We start from the raw sequence: 16,811 nt of genomic DNA on the forward strand, positions 1-16,811 counted from the left end.
CCCCAGACTTGAATCATATATATAATCCATCAACCCCTAGTTGATCATCAGGTAAAAATCAAAGAATTTTCTCTCTGCTCACCAAGCACTAGTCTTTTTTTGTGATTCATATATATCCACCTCAAGAATTATACCTCAACACCACAGGGATCTAGGCATACATACAAGCCTCAATCATCAAAGACAAGCACAGATATAACAAAGGCAAAGAAAGCTACATTGCAAAGGATGGAGCAGAATCTACTTCCCATCACAGGAATTGTACTCACACGAGATGAGGAAAGAGAAAGATCAGGGTGAGCTGTGTTACTGCCTAACTAACGTATGTAACGCCCAGCCAAGCCCGTTCACCTCTTCATGTCAGCGAGAGTGAGCAGAGCTTCTATAGAAAAGTGGGGAAACAAAAGCTTGCATTGAGGCATGGTGGCAATGTCTCCAGTGTGTCATTCCTGCTGCTGAAATCACCCAATTGATCATTGTTGTAAGTTAAAATCTGAAGTGAACTAAAGAACTCTGAAGAAAGATCACCCAATGAAAGAAAAGAAATAGGAAACATAGAGCAAGTGATACTACTCTTCAAGCCTTTTTTTTAGGGCAGCGATTTTTAGATTTATTGTGTTGCCTCCAGTGGCAAAACGCTTGAAAGAATGTAAAATGCTTTAAATTCTATCCAGCCAGAGCTAGAAAAAAGAGCCCAATGCAAGCAGCCCAAATTCAAAGAGTCATATAAGGAAAGCTTATGGCAGAACCGAGTAATATGTTTGTTTTTGAGCTTTTGACGCACAAGTAACAAAGTTAAATTTTCTGGTTTAGGTTACAGAAATGGGCTTTAGTTATTACCTAGTTCTAGAAAAGAGTGGACTGCCATGGATATATATGATATAAGGCTGTCCAATTGTCTTCATGGTTTGTGGCAAGAGCTATTTGCTAGGTATACTTTCATTCTCTTCATGTTGACAAAAATTATCTTTTGGATTAATAAGGTTATTGATGTGTTGAGGAGCTGGGTAAAAAATTCAAAAATGAACAGTAGGGTAGTATTCTCTCCTCCCTTGTGAAGTCAAAACTGCCTTTGCTCCAAGGCAGGAGTTCGCTCTGCAGTTTCTCCATACATTGCCTGGTTCTTGAAAGCTTTATGTTCACTTTCTTAGTAAGTTTCAATCTCGAAGCGAATGCCACCTTACAAAGTCTTCTAGCACAGAATACAATCTTAAAGTAAAAGAGAATATTACTTTATAAACGAGTGTTAATATACCTTGGAATTTCAAATGTCTTTCAAGATTAGATCCCGAAAACTTGTCGGAGATATATTGCAACATTTGGTTCTTTTTTTCTAGCTCTGGCTGGATAGAAGAGGTAATTAGTTTTTCTCCAAAGAAATGAGCTTAGCTCCAGTATCCTGGTTTTCAAACGAAGACAAAGAAAAAAGAATTTCTAGTTGACGAACAGACATACCAGCAAAGCATTCTGCCACTCTCAGCTAATTTCAAATATTATGATTTGCAATGAGGGCACACTTTCGTTTCGCTCGCGCGAAGGACTGGAGAGGATCAGCCGCAGCCGTGGGTTGAGAAAGATCCATTGGCCGTTACTGCCTAAGTATCGTAATGCCCAGCCAACCTCTTGGAGCGAGCCCAGCGGAGCTCATATAGGAATTGCCAGGAAGTGGGAAAGTTTGCGCTGGGCGATGGTTCCAAGGGTGGTAGTGTTGATACAACTTGTTCTGCATAGATTGCTTGCGGCCAGTGTGCCATTCCTGCTGGTGACAAAATCACAAATCAAGAATTTGGTTTATGAACAAAATCAAGAATGCTTTGAGTAAGAAGGAAATTCATACTAAAGTAAGTCTAGTTTTTTAAATACATTCTAGAATCTTCCTTAATAATTTATTTGAGATGATAGTGTATATATCTAGAATATGCTTAAATATTCTAGGATATTCTACAATCTAAAAGTTATTATTTATAAATATGTTTATAATTTAAAAAAATTTCTAAACACTTCTTAGCATATTCTATTTTATTCTAGATTAATCTTATGTTTATAAATTATAAATATGTTTTAATTATTAAATTCTATTTGGTCAATTAAATACTAATTAAGCAAACAAAGTGTTATTACATGCAGTAAATTATTAATTTCATTAAAATTCGTTAGTTAAATTTTAAAAACATTGACCACTTTTGAATTATTGACCCCTATTGAAGTATTGACTGTAGCTCTAACGGTGCCGCGAAGATTCAAGCTTTGAAAGTGAACCGAAACTTCCCTCTTCTTGTCTCAGGTCAGGTTCGAAACACTATAAAAACCTCATGCTTTGATATGAACAATAAACTCAAGGGAATTTGTAGCAAGCTCCACTCCTAGTTTTCTGCAGTCACTTGAAAGTTTTCTGCTAGGCTTCTCCTGCTCTGAAATGGCGATATCAAGGATGGTTTATGTGGCTGTGATCTTGGCCGTGCTCCTCCTGTTTCTTCATGGCACTGCTGCTGCCAGGCCCTTCCAGTCTGTGAGCACCATCAACACAGTGGATTCAAAACCAGCCTTGTTGCCAAGCAGAGCAAAAAAATCTCCAGCCATTTCATCAGGATCACCAGGAATTATCAATAGTAATGGAAAAGCAGGAAGAACACCACCAGCAACAAAGGAAAGAAAACCAGCATATAACAACTAAATGCATCTCAAAGGCCATGCTAAACCATAATTTTAAATCTAACACTAGCTACTGTACAATTGCCAAAAGCAGTCTCTTTTTATGCAAATAGCAATGGCCAGCTTCAAGGCCCTCGAACAAACTATAGAGAAATCTGCCATGGTTCTTTGTTGACGTAAATGTGCCGCGTAAAACTTTACCATCCTTTAATTCACTGACCATTGACCAAGACGTTGATATAATTGACCACGAGCATTGACTCACATAAACTGTGACCACAACTGTTAAAAGCAGGTGGGTATTTCTTTACTTTTTCGTTTTCATCTTAGTACGACAGTATTCACAAGCTTCGTAATGTTTTAGTCGTGGGAAGTGGAGGACAGGGCGATTTGCAAATCGTCCGCCGTTCCACACGCAAACATTCGATGAGAGCAGCCTCGTTTTGGGGCCGAGGAGCTGGAGCTGGAGCTCCTCTTGGTCTTGTTCTTGCTGCCACCGCCACCGCCACCGCCGCCGCCATAGACAGCTTCCTTCTCGTAGCAAGTCAGGAGCACGTCCCTGTAGAGGGGCTCGTGCCCGTTTAAGAAGTTGCCCATTCGCAAGCTCTCCTCCCACGTCTCGCTCACGCTCTGCGAGCTAAACAGCTTCTCCGCTACCATCTCTCGGTCCCTGTATGAGAGCAAGGGCGCCGATGATGATGCTACTCCCTGGCAAAGGAAAACAATGGTCAGCTGAGAACTTTTACAAGAACATAGCTTCGGATTTGCGTTTGTTTGTCTACCTCTGTGCAGCGAAAGATCGAACTCAGCAGCGACTCCGACGCCTCTGGTAGCTTTTGACGCAACGACGCAGCTTCCGCAACCGCATCCTCGAGTTTCTCGAACGCAGCACACAGTTGCTTTAAGTCTCGCTCCCATTCGCTAATGTGGTGCTGCGCGTCCTTGTCTAGAAAACAAAACAGAGAACACTGAGCTGGTCTAGTGGAAACATTCATAAGAAGACTCTACCTGGGATGGAAAGGCTTCCGAGAGGTGCTAAGGCCGCTGCCATTATCGCGTAGAACTCGTCAAAACGTTCAACCACAGGCTGGAGTTTGCATCCGGGAGTTCTCCACAGCACGTCCGTGGCAGCGACGAAAGCAGTGGATACAATATGTGCTAAAAGCTGATGAGGCTTCAGCGTTTCAAGGTAATGAAGAACCTGAAGAAACAGAAAAACTGTGGGTAAAAAGCTCAAAAGCGAACGGTAAGATAGTTACCTTCTCTCCCTCCCTTGTGAAGTCAAAAATTGGCCTTTGCTCCGACGCAGGAGTTGGCTCTGCAGTCTCCCATATTTGCGCCCATACATTACCCGGTTCTCCCATTCGTCTCGAAAGCTTTCCTTTAGCTTTCTTAGTCTTTGAATCCGAGCCGTCGTCGTCAATCCAATCTCGAGGAGAGTGCCACCTTACAAAGTCTTCTAGCACAGCACCTGGATTTGCCGCCTTAAAAGCAGCCATATCTGATCATTCACAATACAATGAGAATGCAGTCTGCAACAAAAAAGAGCAAACACACCTGAAGCTAGAATATCACTTTGTAAGCGAATTCGGGCAGCTTTACCCTGTGTGAGTTCCAACCTGAGCACTTGAAACACTAAAACTTCATTATACTTACACTAGGAGAGTTCTCTAGAGCTACCAGTGCGTGTTCCCGTTCCTCTAACATGTCCTCAGTCATAATTGGCGGAGTCTGGCAGCAGAAAATAACATAAGTTTCTGGAAAACAACGTGTGTGGCACTTACCTGTGTCATAGGCACATGGAGAGGCTTATTCGAGCTTGACAAAACTAAATTGCCAAACGGTCCCGCTGAGCCTTTCCTGTGTTCGTTATTAAAGAACAAGTCTATATTCAGGTTGTCATCTACGCTGGATAACTTGGTCTTTTTTGAGCTCGAGGATAGCTCTGCATCATTACTTCCCGTCTCCTACAATGCAATTGCGTTAGAGAGACATTGTTCAAGGATGTGCTGACACAGCCTCACCTTTCTAGCTGATGTTTCTCCCTTAGCGCCATCAGAAGCTTTTCTTAGTTTGATACACGTTGCGAGCTAAATGTTAAGGACAACATTAACACTTGGAAGAAAAAAATTCATGAGCTTACCATCTGCAGCTTCTGTTGGCTTAAGCACGTCGAGAAATCCGGAGTTTCGTCAGCTAAAGTTCTTGGCAACAGTTGCCGCTCCTCCCAACACCAATTCACTTCTCGTAAAAACTCAATCCAGAGTTGAGCAATAGCTCGGATGTTGCAATCGCCAAACCATAACACATGTAGACAAAAACGACCAAACAGCGAATCCGGTGGTGCTGCTTTGATCATACGAGCACTTTCATTGGCGTATCCAAAAGCCTTAGGCGCTGGTATAAGACCAAAAAAGGTTTTCAGAAAGTCGCTTTCAAACTGTAAGATCTACCTTGGAAAAATATGTCTTTCAAAATTCGATCTAGAACAGTAGTCGGAGGTACCTTGCAAGACTGTATATTCTTTTCTAGCTCAGGCTTAGTCACTGGATAGAGGGTAATTAGCTTTTTCTCCATACAGCTGGTAGAAAAAAACGAGCTTACCATTTACAAAATCTTCCATAAATTCCGTTTCTTTCGAGAAAACAAATGCCTGAACTAGTCGTCTCAATCTCCCAGTGAAACCAGATGCTTCATCTCCATTCTCGTGTCTGTAACGTGGATTTCAGAGAAGTCAACTCGTTTGTAAGTCTCACGTACCGAGTAAGAAGCGGTCTTAGCATCCAGCGGTCTGCATCGAATGTAGAAGCATTCTCAAACTCCGCCATCTCGAAAGAGTTCGACACATACCTGCTTCTCCAAACAGCAATCAGCTCGAAACCTGCATAGAAGACACCAAATCAGAGCGACAGCGATGACCAAAAGTTACATGCCTTTTATAGGATCTTCCACGGAGTGCCACTCGGCCCACTGAAAGTTATCATCCCACAGGGATGTGTCGACCATTTCACTGTCTTGGCCGTCTCCTTGTTCTCCTGCGAGTAGCCCGTGTTCGAATAAATAATGCGAAGTTGCATATGTTAGTCTCATGGTGAATCCCAGCCTCGGTACGTCTTCTGCAGCACCCTTCAATAATCAACGCTACAGAAGATGAAAAACTTGAATTGAAACACTAAACATGCGCAAAAGCAAGCATACCAGTTTGGACATGAACAAGTCGTACAGTCCCTCCAGGTGCATTAGCTTTATTGGTACCTGTCTCCCAATCCTGTCAGCTTCAAATTTTATCGACGAGAGGCCTTCCAAGCTTTCGATTCCCATGTACGCTTTCCGGGTTGGATCGTGCACAGGTACAAAAACAGGCCACGAGCTGAAAACACAGAGCATAATCAACCGAACGAACAACAAAAAGTAAAGAGCGACAGACCTTCCACAGTTTGATAATGCAATCGAGACTGTGCTCAGCAGCATGGTTGCCTCCGGAGCATCAAGAAGAACGCCACTCAAACTGACCGGCGCGATCAGCTGGAAAAAAAAGCAACCAAGGAATGAAGTTTCAATGCGTGAAAACACAAACTCACCACAAAATCGTGCACTCCAAACCAGAGCTGCAAATGATGTAAGCCCTCTTGCCAGTCTTCCGCTCCATGTCTACTACTTCTTTCACCGAAGAAGAACTCGAGGCGATAGTTTTTCTGTCCCTGTGAAACTTCCGTGTGCACAGAGTATAAATCCAGAAGATCCTCCACACGTTTAGCTCCAGCATCCTGGTTTTCATACGAAGTAAAAGGGAAAAAATTCCAGTTTCAGCGACGAAATTCCTACCAGCAATGCATTCTTTCCAGCGTTCTGCCACTCCAGGCACGCCGACTCCACAGCTGCGATGAATCTACACGCACACAGCGCAATCATCAACAGCCCTACAAGAATCCTCGACCAAACCTCTCCCACGACGACGACACAGTGAAGTCCTTGAATCCGTCGAGCTAATCGCAAATAATGTGAGCACTTCGGTACGATCAAGCACACGCATACCTCCTCCGCGTCCTCCATTTCTGTGCGCCCTAGCTGCCCTAAAAGTAAAATAGTTTAAGGAATTTCGCTAGAACCCTAAATCGCCTGCCACGTGGCATACATTCCCCTATATATTTAAACGAAAGAGCCCGTATAATAATGGCATATACTGGCGTCACTTATTCTGGGCATATGCCAAAATCTAACGGCTGAGATTAAACAATGGAGAGCTGTGACTTTTGGTATCATAAAAACTTTCAATTGTCTTTTAGGGCGCGTGACCACGAGGAGAGAGCGTCGATCATCGCTTGTGGGAAGCTACTCTCTCTCTCTCTCTCTCTCTCTCTCTCTCTGCCTCTGTGTGTGTGTGTGTGTTTGATGCGGTCTTCATTGCAGAGCACCTCAGAGCTACAGTCAGCTGTACGTGAAGATCTGAAGCTGCTACCGATTGAAAAGCTCAGGAAACCGTTGTCAATGGCCACGCGCCGGAAAAAATGACAGTCTTTTTTCGAGACTCTCAAGCCCCTATTTGTTCCAGGTTCTCGAGGCTGGAACCACGCCTAGCATCAAGGTTTTTCACTCTCTTGCTTTTTGCTAATCTCTTTCGAGGCTTAAAGTTCCTGTTTGTTCCAGGTCTGCCTCTGTGTGTGTGTGTGTTTGATGCGGTCTTCATTGCAGAGCACCTCAGAGCTACAGTCAGCTGTACGTGAAGATCTGAAGCTGCTACCGCTTGAAAAGCTCAGGAAACCGTTGTCAATGGCCACGCGCCGGAAAAAATGACAGTCTTTTTTCGAGACTCTCAAGCCCCTATTTGTTCCAGGTTCTCGAGGCTGGAACCACGCCTAGAATCAAGGTTTTTCACTCTCTTGCTTTTTGCTAATCTCTTTCGAGGTTTAAAGTGCCTGTTTGTTCCAGGTGCTCGAGGCTGGAACCAAGAGAAAAAAAAGAAATTTTCGTCCCTGTACTTCTCCTCGGGACAGCCACAGCTCCACGGCCGTCGGGTCTAAGCTCTATTTTTTTCGAGTCTCTCAAGCCCCTATTTGTTCCACGTTCTCGAGGCTGGAACCACGACTAGAATCAAGGTTTTTCACTCTCTTGCTTTTTGCTAATCTCTTTCGAGGCTTAAAGTGCCTGTTTGTTCCAGGTGCTCGAGGCTGGAACCAAGAGAAAAAAAAGAAATTTTCGCCCCTGTACTTCTCCTCGGGACAGCCACAGCTCCACGGCCGTCGGGTCTAAGCTCTATTTTTTTCGAGTCTCTCAAGTCCCTGTTTGTTCCAGGTTCTCGAGGCTGGAACCACGACTAGAATCAAGGTTTTTCACTCTCTTGCTTTTTGCTAATCTCTTTCGAGGCTTAAAGTGCCTGTTTGTTCCAGGTGCTCGAGGCTGGAACCAAGAGAAAAAAAAGAAATTTTCGTCCCTGTACTTCTCCTCGGGACAGCCACAGCTCCACGGCCGTCGGGTCTAAGCTCTATTTTTTTCGAGTCTCTCAAGTCCCTGTTTGTTCCAGGTTCTCGAGGCTGGAACCACGACTAGAATCAAGGTTTTTCACTCTCTTGCTTTTTGCTATTCTCTTTCGAGGCTTAAAGTGCCTGTTTGTTCCAGGTCTGCCTCTGTGTGTGTGTGTTTGATGCGGTCTTCATTGCAGAGCACCTCAGAGCTACAGTCAGCTGTACGTGAAGATCTGAAGCTGCTACCGATTGAAAAGCTCAGAGACTCTCAAGTCCCTCTTTTGCAGAGTGGGTGCTAATACATGGTCCCTACTTTACACTCCTATAACGCAAAAGCTACAGGCTCAAAGAGGGGTATAAACTGGTGAAGTGCAATGATTTCCCTCCTCGGAAACGGTAGTGTGGTTGCTCTAGGATCTGACTGGTCTGTAAGCCTGTCAAATACTTTTTCTTCGGCGTTACATGAATGGTTTGTCTCAAGGTGGTAGCAGTGAATCCACTTGGAGGAATCCGCACAGCCGTGGAGAGAACACTTCAGGCTGGAGTCATCCCGAGGAAAGGATTTCTGCATGGGACGTAGTGGCAGGGTAAGAGATAACAGATGAGAAACTGAAATGCAGTTTTTGTTTTTGGATTCACAGGTACACATCCTCGGCTGTGTATGCAGCTGCATTGGAGGATTTGGTTGGGTCGCTGACGCCAGGAAATTTTGCTGACTTTGTGGTGTTGTCCGAGTCTCCTTTTGGACAGGGCACGGGCATTTTTCCTCCAGTGGTTGTGTTCGTTGGTGGAAGTTTTGCCTTCCCTTCTTAAGGCGTTATTCCATAATTATTTGGTCTTTTAAATATAGCATATTTGCGAGAAGATTGGTGAGGAGAAAGCAGCCAGAATCATCAAGCAGCTGGTAAAGACCTTCAAAGGGCGTGGTTCACCAGAATCTCAAGCTCGACAACATTCTTTCCAAGCTAAACATGCATGACAAGTGGTGATCAGCACCTTTAGGAGATATCACAACAGCAAAGTACATGGCAGCTGAGGTGGTGGAGAACAAGGATTGGAGCTCTACATGGCAGCCATCGAAATGTGGGGGCTAGGAGCAATTTTATACAAGACGCTGGGAAAGGGAAGATACCAGCCAATGGAAGCATTTGATCTCGTGTGACAGGGGGCGACCTCTGTTTCGGATCCACGGCCAACATCTTAGAAAGGAGATCCTCCGCTGCAAACAAGCAAGGACCAATCAGGTTCAGGTTCGATCAGGTTCTGCAACACCCATGGATTTGTCAAAAATTGCAGCATTAAGACCGACAAGCTGTGAAGGAGTGGTGTGAAAAGGAGTGCTCCCAGCCTTGAGAACAACTTGGGCATGAAGAAAGTTCGAGTGGCTTAAAAGAAAATGCCAGCAGTAAGTTCCTATTTCCTTTTCACCATTACTAACTTCATTTGCTTGCGTTTTTCTTTTTTGTATTCTCCGGACATCAACATCTCTTATGTCTATGGCTGGAAAACATTTTCAGTGGCTGCCGAGAACAACTGCAGAATGAAAACAAGTTGGAACGAAAAGGAAAACGAGGGAGTTGAAATGTAAAGAAAGAATTGTAAAACGTTTATTGATATATAAATAAAGATCAAAGTTGAATCGAGATCTTTTGCCAATCATCCAATATATTTAAACGAAAGAGCCTCATTGATCATTGCAGTAGGTGGCCCTAATTATTTTAATCTATATATATAAATTTAATATAATATTGGAAGTTTCAAACCAAATAATGAAAAATATGCAGCTTATTCACAATGAAATATTTTAGATACTGCTCAAGCAACGGAGATAAAAATCAAAAAACAAACACAATTCTAAATGTAATGAGCAACTAATGGGTGGTCTTGATAAATTATTAAAAGAGATAAATCCCTATGCTAATGCATTCACAATATTGTAAGAAATAGAGAATGAAGTGTTAAAATTAACAAATTTTCAAGGAGGCATAAGTGATATTGTAATACATATAAAAGGCAATTAGACAACTGATCCAAGATAATATAATGCACTAGGTTCAAATGATTTTAAACATTTAGTTGTACAAAGATGGTATTCATTGATGAATTTCTTTATTATGTCTACTATGTACAATATATTTAAAACAAAAAATATGTTCAATATGTTTAAACATGTATTATCAAAATCAATCATATACTCTTTCTTCTATAGAATAAAAACTTTATAGAACAAAGAGTATCTGATTAATTCAATGCTACATTATTAAAATTAAACATAATTTCTTTTACAAAGATGGTATATAGTACACACAATAAAAGATATAATATAAAGTTAAAAGTAAATAAAGTAGTGACTATAGAAATGATATATTTTATAACTTAAAATAGAAGAGTTGAATAGCTCCAGCTATTATATCTTGTAAATAAGTTATACTTTTATCATAATCTTATGATTTTTAACTTTATGATATTGCACAAATATGAGACTATATCTGAGCTAATAGACAACTTAATATGAGTAGATTCATTGATGAATGTGTAATAAGTCTGTTATTTACACTAATAATTTGTGCATTGATACATGGAAAATTTCAATCATGTTGAATCTACATACTGTGCCATGAAAAAACTTTCCCGGATTTTGTACATATTAAAGAGCGCTCTACATTTCGCTGGTGCTGCTGTTGTTGTCACATATGCAACCAGGAAACAGGTTGTCAAAATATTAAATAGTCTTCGTGCTTTGGGATGGGAGCGGGAACTCTTAGAGCTGGGCCTGTCCTCACTTTGTGCAGCATTTTCACTTGAAACACAAATTCATCCCAAGATATATTCCCAGCTCCATAGCTATCAATGAGCCGAATAAGCTTTCGCCTGGAGGAAAGTGGAACGAAAGTTAGAGAATTGCCATCATGTGTGAACATGAAGACAGCCACTGCGTAATCCACAGCCGAGAGCCTGTTTTGGTACCTGGCGAGCGTTGAAAGCTCCTCATAAATTGCCAATGTTGAATGCGAGTACACACCTGGAAAGTTCTTCTTCAGTGACCTATCTATGTGAAATTGGTGATAGTCTGTCTACTACTGGCAATTCCTGTCATATGATTTCTTGTGTTCTTGTAACTACTGTTAGTAGCACAGTGAGACAAAATTAAAAAAAAAACAAAGAAAAAATAAAAAATGGGTTTAATATCAGAGAATGAAAATGATAAATGTGAGCAACATTCTTGGTAAGATGGAAAAACAATGCATACTTTGTAAGGCCCTTTTTTTTATGGTGGAAAATGTTTTCAATTGTAATTGTGACAGGAGAATAGCAACTGAAAAATTACATCCTTTTCCATGCTTTCTCCAAAGACTATTAATTTTAAAGATCTAATACAAAATTATAGTAGTGCAGCATCAATGGGTGCAAACATTGAAGAGATTGCAGTAGGTGGCCGTAATTATTTTAAGATATATGAACAAATTTAACATAATATTGGAAGTTTCAAACTAAATAATGAAAAATATTCACAATTATATATTTTAGATACCTCTCGAGCAATACAAATAAAAATGAAAAACAAACACAATTCTAAATGCAATGAGCAACTAATGGGTGATCTTGATAAATAATTAAAAGAGATAAATCCCTATGCTAATGCATTCACAATGTTGTCGAAAATAGAGAATCAAGTGTTAAATTCAACAAAAATTCAAGGAGGTTTAATATATATATATAAAGCAATTAGATAACTGATCCAAGATGATACAATGCACCAGGTTCAAATGACCACTTCTATGATTGAGACAACATTAGTACATAGACCATATAAAGAAATTTAATTATATTATATTAAACCTATTTATATACCATTCATGAATTTTCTGATATATTATAGTTCTAGCCTAAAGAAAATATTATATATCATCAAACCCTACTCTACCCCTTACCATTCATTTATCATCATAAAATTTCATCATTCATAACAGTGTTATAAAGCCTTAATTTTAAATCTAAATACATGAATATAGGGAGATAATAATCTTATTTCAGATTTATAAAAATAAATACAGAAATAATGTTTATGATATATAATAGAATAATTTATATTTTAAATATTACTCTCAAAATGCATGAATATAAATATTAGGTAAAAAGGGAATATCAATGGTAAATATGTGAAATATTAAAAGTTTTTAAAAGAAAATATAACACATAAAGCTAACATCTTTCACTTATTATCATGCAATTCCAAAACTTTCAGTCTGAAATGAAGAAAAGAGAAACTCCATAACAATTTTTATATTTTTAAAATTTAAAAAATGTGTGCACTTTAGGTGAGTTTTTAAATATATATTAAATAAATTTTTAACATTATCGTATTTGAGTGGAATTATGTAATGCATACTTTATTAAGATAAAAAATTATAGAGAATAATAAATCATCAAATGATAATAATTTTATCAATTATATAGATATTTTTAAAAGAAAATAAAAAAGTAGTTATTAAACAAATGACTCATCTAGCCATGGGATCCCACAATGAGAAATTTGATTTATAGAAATCCAAGACTTCTTTCAATAATCAGAATTTTAAATATGATATATTGTGCTGAGTTATATTTATTATGTTATGATGTGTGTTGGTGATAGAATCAATTGTAGAAGAGATTTTTAATATAAAGATTATGTTATGTTTAACTATATATCTTATAATTATGATTATGTTAAAAAGTACAATTACGCTTACAACTCTTTGAAATTATTAAAATATCAGAAATAAACACAATGCTCCCAGCGTAGCTGGGACTTTTGCTAGTACTCCCTTATTTAAACGTGCTATTGGCATATGGCATCCGGCGTCTTTTATTCCATTTTTAGAATATTATTTATGAATATGCTTATAATCTAACGGTTCAAATTCAAAAACTTCAAATAGACAGCATAGATCAAGTGCCAAAGGGGTGGCAACTCTTTCTCTCTTGCTCTCTCTCTCTCTCTCTCTCTCTCTCTCTTTCTCTCTCTCTCTCTTGCTCTTGCTCTCTCTCTCTCTCTCTCTCTCTCTCTCTGTGTGTGTCACAACTTGGCTGCGGGACTCTCCTTCCATGCTATAAGTTGGTATATGGAAGGTAAGCTTTTCTGGATTCCACTTCAGCCTCCATTGTTTGTTCTTGTAGATGCAAGAATTGCCTGCGATGTCTTCAAATTCCAATGCCCTGGATTGAGCTGGCCATTGCGTACTATTCTTCTGTCAAAAGGAACATCCTAGAGAGGCGAGAACTGGCTGGTTTGCATGTGGTCAACAAGCTCAGCGCTCCATACCAGAGCACTGACGAGCATCTTGCAGAACCTTTTTATTTGCCAAGGACAGTGAGTTGCATATGCCAAGATTGAAAAGAGCCAGGTGATACGTTCACCATCAGCAGCTGATCAGGTTTAGGAGGTAAGTAACTCTCCTCAAGTGTGTTTGACAGGCTGTTTGTTTCCTTGGTCGTTTCAATAAAAAAGAAAGTGGACAATTGCGGGAAGAGGCTCTCCTTGGGTTCCATGAGAAAGCTCTGGAAATTAGCAGGTAACTCCTCAGGTTTTGTGTTCTTTCGGGTGATCTGATCTTGTGTCATGCGACTCAGGCCAGGAAGCACCCGGCACTGGCCAATGCAGTGGGTCAGCAATTAGAATTTATCTGCTTGACCCAGGGGGAAGGACTGGTAATTTTATTTCATTTTTTATTTGTTCTTGCCTTGGTGAAAAGCTTAGTTTCAGTTGCTCAATCCTTGACGTGATTCCATCTGAATAGCATACCAATTTTCTTATGTGCCAGAACGTAGCTGGTTCAAACTGTTCTCAGCTGTGGTGAGTTGCTGATTCAATCTTTCAAAGTAACAGTAAAACCATATGATGAACAGAATGTGGTAGAAGTTGCAAAATCCTGCAATCTCTTTAGGCGAGAGCTGGACGGAAATTGGGCTTGCTGGCCTTGGTGGCAGTGAAACCTTGGCGGCGCCAATGATAAAACTACTGGACGAGGCCTTTTGTTGTCCTCCTCTTGTGAGTATGCCAGGCCAGCAAGGGAACGCTTGGATTCACTTGCAAACACAAGTACAGAACTCCAACATTCGTTCTTGCTTCCTCTTGGTATTGCTCTCATGTTTTCCATTGCTTTCACTTATGCTTTTTTTTATTAGTGTGGCTTTGTAATGGAGACGGTCCTTCTCAGTCTGAATAACACCAATGATATTTGTCATTCATGAAGAAAGTAGCATTTATCTCGACAAACATCGTTACTTTTGAGCTGAGTCCCAGTCCGAGTGAAGATGGCAGCGATGATCCAGCAGCAATTCTATAATGCAAGCAGCCTGATCGAGGTGGGGCCTCTAGGATTGATGTTGGCATGGACACTTTTTCTGTGTCACCGAGCTCACCAGGTATGTGTGCCTTTACATTCTCAACTCCTTTCATTTGCTCACTTTGTGTATGTTTCAGAGAGAAAGATGACAAGTCATGTTTTTCTCGATCAAATGAGTGAGGTAAGAGAGGTCTCTTCCCTTTTGTGCCATTGTAAACTACACATCCAGTCTTGTGATTATTTTTACAAACTGCTGTGGCATTCAAGCTAATGGCTCACAATCAATACAACTATTCTTTTTATTGTTATTGACTCTGATATCTTTGTGGCACTTTTCTTTCTCATTGATGTGGATCACTTACTGATGTTTGATGTTTCTGTAGGAGAAAAGATGGATCGGAAAATGAAGATGTAAAAATGTGAAAATGAAGTAATCTCAGCACATAATAGTGAGGATTGCAGGTTTAATCAACCTTAAACTCATGACACTGTGTCCAGGTAATTTATGGTACAGTAGAATATGTCGAATTCTAGAAAAAGTAGTTGTTCTTATTTCCAATGAATGAGCTTTTGGAGGTGCTTGTGTGTTTTACAGCCTGGTTTTCCTATTGCAGGTCTCTCTTCTTATTCCCAGGAGTGGCAGAAAGGCTGGGATTTATTTATTTTGGTTCTTTTGATTGGAAACTACTGAGATTCAGTGTTGAGCTCTAATAATGAAAGGCAGAGAATTTATGGTTGCCATATTATTGCAGTGGGGATACAATCCTGAAATTTTGTGTTTACAGTTTTGGAGCCGATCAAAATATCCAGTATTTGCTTGAAATTTCCCAACGAGGAGTGCACTGCCAATACAGCAGTGGTGCTCTCGAGTTATCGTCACTGGAGCCACTAATATGAACGTGACTGGCTGCTCAATTAATCAGACGCCATAGTTGAGTGCCAACACTGTACCATTATGGGGTTCTTCCTCCTCTATCACTGGAAAGCAACATGGCAGTGACTGCTTTGCCGACATTCTCGAGATTTTTACACAAGTGGTACTATGAGCCGGTGCTAAAGCCAGGACAGCCTCCACCTCCACCGGGTCCGCTTGGATGGCCCGTCTTTATCAACATGGCTGCTTTTCTCAGAGCCTTCAAGTCTGGATTACCATACTCTTTCATGGGTCACTTCTTGGTTTCAGGTATAATCGAGTGGGTTTTACAAGGCATTTCTGTTCTAGCAGCCCACCGTCCTGGTTGCCACACCAGAGGCATGCAAATTCGTGCTCTCCAAAGACAGCTTTGAGACAGGATGGCCAAAGAGCGCTGTTGTGCTCATTGGACGAAATCTGTTTGCGAGATTAACTGAAGAGAGCTACTTGAAGCTCCAGAAGCTTACTGAGTCACTGTGAACAATCCCAAAGCTCTTAAGCAGTACGTGCCCCTACAACAGCATGCCTTGCAAGGTGGCCTACGGAGCATAAGATTGTTCTTCTTACCGAGATGAGAAGGGTAAGTGATGTTTACTTCCTCTCTGTCTTATTTTCTCGTTGATACTGGTTTTTTCTGATATGACAGTTCACGTATCTAACTGTCCTCTACATTTTATATAGGAAAGACTCCAGTCTCGATGTGGATGACATTTTCTCCTTGTACTACATTGTCAACCAAGGCATTCAGGCTTTCCCCATCAACTTCCCCAACACTGCCTATAACAAAGCCTTGAAGGTAAAAGCCATATGCATTGTCTTACATAGTTTTGTGATGTTTTCCCATTCTCAGGCCAGGTGAAAGGTCATCAAGCTTATCCAGGACCTGATCAACCAGCAAAGAGCTTCTAGAAAGACACAGGAAACAAGCATTCTTTTGTTGCTCATGGATGAGCTGGATGACAAAGGAGAGTCTCTGGAAGCGCTGAAATAATAGATATGCTCAACATGTACATAAACGCTGGTCACAACTCGATGGCTGATGGTTTTCTAAAGCAAAATCCTGATGTGCTCGAGAAACTGAAGATAAACATTTACAATTTCATACAAACTTTCCTTCATACAATCTTTCTTCTTTAGGCCACATCCAGACTATTCTGTAAAAGTTTCAAACTTCTGTAATTATAAAAGAAAAAAGTATTCTACTGAATTGTACCTCATACAAGATGATATCCTATGTATTCTCATGCCTCCATTATTCTAATTCACCCCTGTCACTTCTGTATTAAGGAAATGCTATTTATGAAAACTTTGCATTTATGTTTACCCTTTGCTCCAATGGACCTAACAAAGACATGTTCAAGACAGATGCAAACTGGCAGGTATTCTTAAAGAACCATAGAACTGCACATCATCTCTTTAAGGGAAAGTTATGAGGTGCTTGTAAGGCTCTAAAGT

At 40.4% G+C, this 16,811-nt stretch overlaps 1 protein-coding gene across 1 annotated transcript; it reads right to left on the reverse strand.

Moving 5' to 3' along the window:
- Positions 1-2,920: 2,920 nt before the first annotated feature.
- On the reverse strand, positions 2,921-6,748 carry LOC9662297 (rab3 GTPase-activating protein catalytic subunit). The gene is made up of 19 exons (XM_024662756.1): positions 6,688-6,748; positions 6,595-6,638; positions 6,478-6,541; positions 6,234-6,419; positions 6,080-6,177; positions 5,851-6,022; positions 5,586-5,778; positions 5,413-5,533; positions 5,257-5,363; positions 5,106-5,198; positions 4,796-5,049; positions 4,677-4,742; positions 4,437-4,619; positions 4,309-4,383; positions 4,210-4,255; positions 3,912-4,153; positions 3,661-3,853; positions 3,435-3,598; positions 2,921-3,360 (listed from the first exon to the last, which is right to left on the reverse strand). Exons 1-19 carry the CDS (start codon positions 6,703-6,705, stop codon positions 3,013-3,015), a joined length of 2,667 nt encoding a protein of 888 aa, XP_024518524.1. The 5' UTR covers positions 6,706-6,748; the 3' UTR covers positions 2,921-3,012.
- Positions 6,749-16,811: the final 10,063 nt, after the last annotated feature.

The sequence above is a fragment of the Selaginella moellendorffii genome, unplaced genomic scaffold (genome assembly GCF_000143415.4).
Source record: "Selaginella moellendorffii unplaced genomic scaffold, v1.0 SELMOscaffold_92, whole genome shotgun sequence".
Taxonomy (NCBI): Eukaryota; Viridiplantae; Streptophyta; class Lycopodiopsida; order Selaginellales; family Selaginellaceae; genus Selaginella; species Selaginella moellendorffii.

What these genes read in the sequence shown, in the direction of transcription:
- LOC9662297 (XM_024662756.1), bottom strand. An exon ending in CGTGGAAGATCCTATAAAAG is followed by an intron (nt 5,534 to 5,585) that starts GCATGTAACTTT and finishes TCTTCTATGCAG; the next exon opens with GTTTCGAGCTGATTGCTGTT. An exon ending in TCACAAGGGAGGGAGAGAAG is followed by an intron (nt 3,854 to 3,911) that starts GTAACTATCTTA and finishes CTGTTTCTTCAG; the next exon opens with GTTCTTCATTACCTTGAAAC.